Below are 9,989 nucleotides of genomic sequence, written 5' to 3'. Positions count from 1 at the left end.
TTTTTTTTTTTTTTTTTTTTTTTTTGGTCAATGGATGAAGAGAAATGGACTTTTATGGAAAGACAGCGAGTAGGATAAGCAGGATGGGTCATTCGTGATTCTAAAAAGCAAATAATTAACATTTTATAGTAGCTATCAGAATTAACACAGTTCAATTACCTCTACAAATATAAAAATATTTGTATTAGAATGTCAGCATTTTTACTGTAGTGCAAAGCGTATTGATCTGCTCTGAACTGTCCCTCAGCCACCTCCCATTTCTGGCATGCACATATTAATAGTGTGTCACGTACTTTTGCTTGGACTGTAGCACAGGGTATAATGCAATCATTGCATATTTTATAATTTCTGTGTCTTTCTTCTCAAAACTTTTGTAGGTTATGGCAAGTGACCCTGATAGTAATGTGAATGAAGGAGATTTGAGATACTCATTGCATGGGCACGGTGCGGCTGATATTTTCACAATAGATGAAAAAACCGGCAGCATTTACTCACACAAGATGCTGGATCGGGAAGAGCGAGCACTGTGGAGATTTGTTGTATTGGCTACTGATGAAGGCGGAGAAGGACTTACGGGGTTTGCTGATGTAGTTATTAAGGTGTGGGATATAAATGACAACGCCCCCACGTTCACATGCATGCCTGATGATTGCAATGGAAGCGTCTTTGAAAATTCCCCTGCAGACACGTTAGTCATGGAAATGGGTGCAGTTGATCGTGACGATCCAAATGTAGGTCTTAATGCTGTCCTGACTTACAGGATAACAGAGAATGTGAAAAATGAGTTTGGTACTGACATGTTTAATATCAATCCCAATACTGGTACAATCCATGTAGCAGGGGGAATGTTAGACAGAGAAAGGACTGACAGTTGTTTTCTTACTGTTGAAGCAAGAGATGGGGGAGGGCTAACAGGAACTGGCACCGCCACTATCTGGATTGCAGACATCAATGACCATGTACCTAAATTCGCAAAAAAGATGTGGCAGGCAACAATTCCTGAAAACAGTGCCATCGACTCTGAAGTTCTGCAAGTATGTGCTACAGATGCGGATATTGGGAAGAATGCTGACTTAATGTTCAGTATCATCGGGGGAGACCCAGATCAGAGGTTTTATATCGAGAACGACAAAGAATGGCAGTGTGCCACTATTCGACTGAAAAAAAAATTGGATTTTGAGAATGCGCGTGAAAGGCAGTTTAATCTTACTATTACAGTGGAAGATCTTGATTTTTCTAGTATTGCCGTGTGCCTGATTGAAGTGGAAGACTCAAATGACCACAGCCCAGTTTTCCTTTCTCAGTTTATTCAGACAAATCCTGTCTTTGAAAACATGCCTGTAGGTACTACAGTAGCCACAGTGAGAGCTACAGACAAGGATTCTGGATTGAATGGGAACATCATATATTCTATAAAGTCAGATTCAGATCCTATGAGACAGTTTGCAGTTGACCAGCATGGTCATGTGATTGTGGCAAATACACTAGATCGTGAAATCATTCAGAAATACAGTTTAATTGTACAAGCTTCAGATCAAGGGACACCTGCCCACACGGGAAGTGTTACAGTTTTGATTAACTTGCTTGATGTTAATGACAATGGACCAAGGTTTGAGGCACCATACATGCCTGTAGTTTGGGAAAATATATTGAGTCCTGAAATAGTGTATATGAACCATACATCAAAACTGCTTCATGCATTTGATCCAGACAGTGAGGAAAATGGGCCACCCTTTATATTTTCATTGCCACTGGATTATCAGAACTCTTTGGATTTTTCTCTTACTGATAACAGAAATAACACAGCAACTATAACTGCTTTGAGGTCCTTTGACAGAGAAGAGCAGAGAGTGTTTCATCTGCCGATAGTTATAACAGATAGCGGGATTCCAGCTATGAGCTCTACTAACACCCTAACTATAACGATTGGTGATGAAAATGACAACTGCCATGACTCTGGCCATAAGGACATCTATGTGTACAGCTACAAAGGTAAGTGCTGTCTGGGTATTGTATCAGATTAATGAATATATATAGCACAGTTTTACACATAATTTCTGTCTTGCAGTTCTAAATTTATTTTTTTAAATGGCTTGGATATTTTGAAACTGAAACTCCAGTTCTGTGGACTACTAAATAAAGTGGAATGAGTAAAGTATAATTGCAAAGCTCAGACCCTGGTGTGTAAAAAAGATCATCTACCAAAAAAACGTTAGCTGCAGACAAGTATATATTGCATTTGCAGAAAAAGCAGTATTTTTATAAACCAATAAAATCTATTTTCCATTCACTACTTTTCACTTAGACAGAGGAAAAGATTTTTGTGTATGCACAAATGATTTGGTAAGTATCAGATGCTGAGAGGTCTGGAGGTGAGAATGGCAGAACTGCAGAAACTTGGAGAAACTGCAGTTCATAGGCAGGAAAGGATCCAAGAGGAAAAAGTAATCTTTGGGGTGCAGTAAGTGACTGTTTCCCAGAACACATTGTCTTTGAACTGAAAACAGCATCAAAAAGATGCTGTGCTGGATGTGTCCTTGAGTGGTGCACAGTACCTAGTTCAGGAAATACTATCGGGAGAGCTGCTCTGTGGGAGCAGCCACAGTACTGTGAGGTTTAGTGTAGCGGGAGAGAGCAGAGCAAATGCATCCATTTAATGAACGCTTTATGTTCCCTCATCAGAGTGGTTTAGCGGGGGATGAGCACTTTAATAGTATTTGCTAAAAGTTGCCTGGAATTTCTATTACTGTGGTTGTTCCTGAATTTACCTGTAAAAGTTAACTTAAACTGGTCCTGGTGGCCCTTATTAAGAGTGATTTATTATGCCTTTCCCCGGACAGTCCGTTCCAGGTAGACTTGGCTGTATCTCAGTTATCACTGCAATGGTAGAATTTGTGATAGAGAAGGTTAATATACAGAAGGTATTTTTGCAGTTGTTGTTTTTGCTGAATTCAGTGTGCCTAAATTAGATCCTACCATAGAAATGAGAGAATGAAGTTTCTCGGGTGGATTGGCTCCAGATTTGAACCTTAAATTTTTCCTGCATGGATGGGCCTTGGCTGTGGAACTCAAAGGTCTCCTTCCCTGGAATTGCCCCTTTTGCTATTTTAGAACAGCTGCTTGGCTGTTCCACTTCTGTGACAGCCCACAGGGGCCTGAAAAAGGTAAGGGTAAGAACCGGCCCAGCTGGTGGCTTCTTGCCCATTTCCTTTTTTCGGTCATGGCCTTCTCTTCCTCGTTTGCTGGATTCCACTTGCATGCTGTTTGAAGTAATAGAGGAGCAATGAAACATTGGAGAATTAACTCCTGATGTGGTGATTTTTTTTTTCCTGAGAATTTTATATAGAGGTGTTTTTATGTATCGTGCTGCGGTTGTTTTCTGGTGTATTCAGCTTTTTTTCTTTGATTTGACAACAGTAGAGTACTCACATTTCCAGAACAAGAAGTTGTCATTACAGGCTATGCGTTATTTTCAGAATCTCAGCTCATAACCATCACCAAATGGAGCAGGAATCTAAAATAATAAATGCAGTAATGAATGGAGCAGAATATAAAGTGTGCTGAAAAGCAAAAATTAAATGCAGATTTATTATAATTTATCTCAACAGGAAAATGGTCAACAACAGGGCTTGGGGAAGTGTTTGCACCAGATCGCGATGACTGGGACAATAAAACATTCCTCTCTGAAGAAAAACTGCTCAAGTGAGGATTGTATTTGTGTCAAAATGAGTAATATTTGTGCTTCTCTAATTATTTTACTCACTGTGTATTTCTGTCTGGTCAGGATGTGCATAAAGCCAGGGTTACTGAGTATATTAAGGAATGTACGTTCTGAATGCTCTTTTTCTTTTTTTATTGGGTAGCTAGGTTAAGACATTAATGGATGAAATATTTTTTCCAAGAAAATGCAGGATTACACTGTGATGTTGGTTTTTAATCAGATGTCATAATTAATTTATTTAAAAGTATGCATTCTGTAAGATCCAATTTAAAAATAGGCAGAGTTTTCAATACTTGCTCTCAAATGTTAGTTGATGGAATACAACTTCCAAATTTAAAAGGGCAGAATTTAATAATTTCATCAAAAGTGGAAGGGAATTTGGTGATCTTCTTTGATGGCTAAATTTACAATTGCATGCGAAAACCAGGACTTAGATTAGTGGAGTTTTATCTGTTAATTGAAATGTTGAATTGGATCCTTAATTCCTACTTACATGTTATTTGTTTATACCACAAGGTGAAATGACATATAACGTAACTGTATGCTGTTCGAAATACAGAAAATGGATGTGGAAATGAATGTGGATTTTTGTCTCTGCTGTAAATAAGAGTTTAAAAGCTTTATGTAGCCCAAAATGTAAAACTGACTCTCTTACCATCAGCAGCCCCTGGGCCTGTTTCCATATTAAGAGGTTACTGTTCCATAATAGGGGGCATGGGATGTTTCCATAATTACTGATTACTGTCTCTCTGAGGTGGCAAATGAAGATGTTATCAGAGATTTCATACAGACCTTATCCTGTTCCAGGAGGATAAATGAGAATCTGGAATGACTTTGTGTGCTTCTGTCACGTTCTGTTACTGACCTCGTGGCCCTGCCCATGATGACTCCGTTGAACCCCTACACACCAAGCTACACGCTGCTCTAATTCCAGCAGGGGAAAGTCTGAGGATTTCAGAGTGGCAGAAACTCTCTTTTAAAGCTCTGCAGATTGTCATTTCTGAATTAAGGTCTTTCTGGTGCTTTTCTGAGGTAGTTCACTAATTCCCAGAAATTTTGATCCTGTAACCTTCTTCGTAACATTTAAGGCCTTCTGAATTATGTTAGTGAATAAAGTGCTCAATTTTGATTTATTGAGATTTCCTAATTGAAGGTTTATGTCTAGGTTTTTTAGGTTAAATCAGAGGACTGGTTCTTTGATGATGGTGGATAACACTCCTCAAGGAATATACAACTTAAAAGTTAGAGTTTCTGATGGAGTTTGTCCTGATGTTATATCTACAGTACAAATCCATGTCAAAGAGCTGGAAAATGAAACCATACAAAACTCAGCCACTGTGCGTCTGTCAGGTTAGTTTTATTTGCTGCTTATTTAACTGAATGATTATGTGATGTAGGTGTTATTACATCAATACTTGATTTACTAATTGGTTCTGGTATGCAGTCTAATTATTTATTTGCTAAATAAGCAGTAAATTCAGAAATTATCCTGCGGTCTCCCAGTATTTCATGTTTATCTATTTTTGAATCCCATACTCAGGTGTCACAGCAGAGGAGTTCATAAGGAGAGATGAACTCGGCAAAACGAGACATGACAAGTTCAAGGAATTGCTAGCAAAAATGTTACCTACTAAGCTCAGTGATATCATTGTCTTCGGTGTGAGGAACATTGATGGAAAACAGACAGATGTAAGATTTGCAGTCTGTGATGGCTCGACATATTACAGACCTGAGAAACTGCACGCTGAGATGGCAGCATTTAAAAATGAGGTATATTCTCTGGGGTTATCGTGTATCTATGTGATTCACCAAAATGCTGGGTTTCTGGGGTATTTATTCTAAACCTCAGGGGAAGAATATGCTGGATCTACAGAAAAGGTGTTTTTGCTCAGGAGAAAACCACTTGTCGAGCAAGTGCTCGATTCAAGCTTTCTCCCTTCTTATAACCAGACATGTAGTTGTTATATGGTTGTACTAACTTCTGATTCAATAAACATAACCTCTTTTTAGTCGCAGAAAGATGGCTCTGCATTCTCATCATGGTACAGTTGCCTGTGTTTTCTCCAGCCCATCATTTAACTCACCAAAGAACAACCTTAAATACACAGTGACACCCTCCCCCAACTTTTTTTACCTTTGTAAGAGGAAAACAGTTTCTGAGTGCAAGATATTTTCTTCCCCTTCCTGCTGTTTCCTAACGGTCCTGTGCTCTTACCGGATCCTGTATGCCTTTTAACTCGGTTACCCAGACACAGTCTGTCTTGGCCCTGCTTTCATTTTTTGTAATCCTCCAGATTTCGGCTTTGCTGAAGTCCCGCAGGTGAATAGACGCTAAAACTGCTGCCTTACACAACAGCAAGATGCCACTGCTTGGCTAGTAACTTGTCCTGGACAAGGCAGCCCTTCCTGACGTGCCATTGTGGCTGTGGGGGCCTCTTCGGGCTTAATACGTGGTACATCTTGTGGAGGATTTTTCCCAGAGAGAAAACAGCACTTCGCAGTTGTGGGAATTTGGTAGCGTCTGCCTGATTCTGAGAACCAAACAGGAATATCTTAACACCTGCCTACATCTTCCTGTGTTTTAAATAGCTGTGAGGATTATGAGACTCTTCAGAGTGACCAAGTAGGAAATACCAGAGATGCTGTTCATGAAGCATAACAACTGCTTCTTTTGCATATTTATTGAATTACTGCAGCAATAATACAGAAAATCTCAGAGATTTAAAATATTCTGTGCCATAATATGTGGCAGGTGAATTCATCAAAGTGGTAACAAGGGGATTGCCTCACATATTTTAATGAAAAAATATGTTTGTATTAATTATATGTCAACTTTCAATATTTAATGAATAACTCAGTGAATAATCACCAGAAGTTTACAGAAAACCAATCATCACTGGAGAATTTTACCAGTAATTTTCATACATCTGTGTAACTATAAATGTAGAAAATAAGTAATTAGCACTGGAAGTATTCACTGAATTGCTAAATAAATGATATGCTTGCATCACTTCCTTGGGATATAACTTTACAATAACTATTTTTATTTAGCAGAAAAATAATCCATCCAAGTACTGTAAAGGAGCCAAAGTTGTTGATACACACTGGGTTTTTCTGTAACAGCATTACACAGCTGCCTAACGTGCACTGTAGACTCTCCACTAACAGTGATAGATGTGGGCAGCAGACAGGAAAGTGTATTGACAGGATGCATCACATCATTTAAAAAAATATATTTTATGCCTTTGGGGACATGTGTTTCAATGCTTGTTATGATATTTGAGGATACACCAACGATTGTAAAGGTCAAAGTTCTTACACTGGTGAATTGAGATGACTGCACAAGTAAAAAAAAAAGGCACTTTAGTGTATGTGTATTTGTTTTGATCTTTTAAAAGCTTATTTTTAAAGATATTTGTCATACATTTTATCACTGGAAAAAAATTCATGTTAAATGCATAGGTGAGAGCAGTCTAAGACTGATCTAATATTGTTAGATTTACATTTGTATACCTTGGTGTCTACCACTGCGAGAGTGTCTACCACTCTTGTGTTCAGGTCTGGGCATTAAATACAAATTATTTTGCTGTATTTGACTCGGCAAATAACAAATCAAATTCTGAAGCTTTAGAGGCACCTGTGGAAAATCCCCAAACAAGTAGAAGGAAGAAATCTGTTGGGCCAAGGATAGCTCATCCAGTGCGTAGGCTTCTGGCTGAAGTACGAAAGGTCTGAAACGATGGCAGCCCCGTTCCTGTCCTCAGGTGTTCCGTGAACAGCTTGCTGCCCGCCCTTGTGCTTCCTGCTAGTTCTTGCCCGGTCTGTCTGGGTTAGACGTGGTGAACTGCGGAGACACTATTCCTGTGTTACAAGACATACACATACGCAGTGAGGCTCTTCTCTTGATTTGGGTGTTTGGGCTTTCAGGTGCAACCCCAGTTCGTGATAAAAGCAATGAGCTGGCAGAGGTCAGTGTAGAACAGAGTTACAGTATCCAGTGTGCTGAACTGACTGCACTCTGTTTCAGACAGTTCAACAGTAAGCGTAAGGTTAGGGGACATCAGAATTAGTAGACCGAATCTTAACTGCTACAGAGTTGTTTTGTCAGGCCGCTGTCTGTGGGTGATTGTTGAATGCGGCTCAGCCCTGCGTTTCCCCGTGTCTGTACCCTTCTGTGTGAGAAAAGATGAGAAATGATAACTGGGTATAGCTCACAAGGAGGAGTTAGCTCATGTCCTGGCATGAGCTAAAACATGCCTGTGGCTATCAGGGTGCAGGTAAGCGTGACACAGACGACACGGTTTGGAAGGTGGAGTGCCACTGTCACTGCTGTCTGTGGTCCTTGGAGCAGTTTTAGTAGGCCAGTACAGATTTCACGTGTTCACAGTCAGTCGATGTCAGTGATAAGTTTTTAGGAAATACTGCTACTGTGATTTTATTCAAATTTCACCTGTATTTGTCAAATCATTTGGCTTGCCTGCACAGTCGGGGATGTTACTGATTAATATTCAAGAAACTACAGCAATCCATTAAGTCTATGATGGCTTAGATTTTTCAGAAATTGAGTAGGTAAAAGCATTCATGAGGACGAGGCTGGTGATGTGTTAAACTGTATTTTCTCTTAGATCCAGTCAGCTTTACAATTGAACATTTCACAGATCGATGTAGATGAATGTAGGAGCGCAAACTGTAGTGAGGGCAGTGGTTGTACAAACTACCTCACTGTGAATGACATCCCGGCAGTGATGGATACTGGAAGCGTGTCCTTTGTCTCGGTAACCACCACCGTCAACGCGGTCTGCGCCTGCTCAGCTAGGGACCGAGTTCACCAGCCCTGCTCCTCCTACCCTCGAAGCCCTTGTCTCAATGGTGGGATGTGTATTGACACTTTGAATGGTTACAGGTGAGGAAACTTGTATGGCAGATTCTCTCCTTTTTTTTTTTTTTTCCTGTGTGTGCTGATTTTAAAGCGTCAAGTGGAGCTTCCAAGACAGAGATCTAAAAAAATCATAAATGTGCTTTTGACTGAAGGAAAAACAAAACCTGTGAATGCGCTTGAGTGTAAAGGTAATGACAGCAGGGTCTTTGCTAATGGTGCTGTAGTACTGAAAGTGGTGGAGATGTTTGTGAGAAAGAAAACCTTGGGGAAGAAACAACGGTGTAATTAACGTGTCATTTAAGAGCACCTAATTGAGTATGAAGGAATGGGAACTCTGCTCTCTTTGGTGGTGGTTTGGGTTTTTTTTTTCCTTTTTCCAGAAGAGTAATAATAAAAGTGAATGTCAGAGGTAGCAACAGAGATGTGGGGAGAGTGAAATGTAATTTAAACAATGGGTAATAAGGAGCTTAGAAAACATTAACAGGAAACCTGCTTTATTGTAGCATCACAGTATTTTCCCTGAGTTTTCTCTAAAAAATGGGTCAATTGGTGTTTGGTGTTCTTTGTAACTTACTCTGGGTTATAATTCATTGTTCTAAGTAATATGGCCCCCAAAATAATCTGTTGCGTGTAAAACAACAGCAAAAATGTTGAACGTTGGGATGTTTTGACCATTTCTCGTGTTCGTGCTTTTTCAGATGTCTTTGTCCTTCCTCGTTTCATGGACCAGACTGCCAGCAGACTAAGCACAGTTTCCATGGAAATGGTTATGCATGGTTTCGTCCCATCAGGCCTTGTTTTGAAAGCTCCCTCTCCCTAGAGTTTATTACTGCGGTTCCAGATGGACTTTTACTCTACAGTGGTCCTTTATCATATCCAGAACCTGGGAGCACAGAAAACTTCATTGCAATAGGTACTTCTGCAAAAGCGTGTGGGAAAAAAATTAGATGTCAGAAAACCCCAGTGTAGTAGTACTTAGGAGTGTGAATTCTGTCTTTCTATCTTAGGAGATAATTTATTTTCTGGTTGGAAAATATTTTGAAACATTTCCTAATAGGTCTTTCTTCTTTGATGTCTATTTTTGTAGACTGCACTTAAGCCTTTAGGTCCGTCACAGGATTGTAGAAATCAAGGGAAGAGAAAATAGACAGATTGATACATTTAAAAAAATAACCCCCCTAGGAAAACTGGAGTGCTATAAAGGAATCTAGGTACTTTGAAGATAGATATTACATGATTAATGCAGTCTTAGGCACATGTCATTCTTATCTAGTTTGGTGAGAAAAGAAATCCACTTAAACTGCTTCCAGTCTCGGGGCATTTTTGCTCTTTTTTAAAGCAGGCGATGATTTGATGGATGAATGCAGCAGCAGCGTGCCACTGTAGGGA

General features: G+C 39.6%; 1 protein-coding gene across 1 annotated transcript in view; it reads left to right on the top strand.

Moving 5' to 3' along the window:
• Nucleotides 1-9,989, top strand: part of LOC104490591 (neural-cadherin-like) — a gene marked incomplete at both ends in the record, with an annotated part of 42,368 nt that overhangs the window by 20,339 nt on the left and 12,040 nt on the right. The window contains 6 exons of the mRNA XM_010132895.1: nt 378-1,992; nt 3,609-3,702; nt 4,887-5,071; nt 5,262-5,491; nt 8,347-8,624; nt 9,299-9,513. Coding sequence (XP_010131197.1) covers nt 378-1,992; nt 3,609-3,702; nt 4,887-5,071; nt 5,262-5,491; nt 8,347-8,624; nt 9,299-9,513 — 2,617 coding nt within the window. The remainder of the gene's footprint in view (nt 1-377; nt 1,993-3,608; nt 3,703-4,886; nt 5,072-5,261; nt 5,492-8,346; nt 8,625-9,298; nt 9,514-9,989) is intronic.

This window comes from Buceros rhinoceros, unplaced genomic scaffold, assembly GCF_000710305.1.
Source record: "Buceros rhinoceros silvestris isolate BGI_N320 unplaced genomic scaffold, ASM71030v1 scaffold14183, whole genome shotgun sequence".
Classification (NCBI taxonomy): Eukaryota; Metazoa; Chordata; class Aves; order Bucerotiformes; family Bucerotidae; genus Buceros; species Buceros rhinoceros.
Note: the sequence above shows the minus strand (reverse complement) of the source record. Positions and strands in the feature narration are given on the sequence as shown.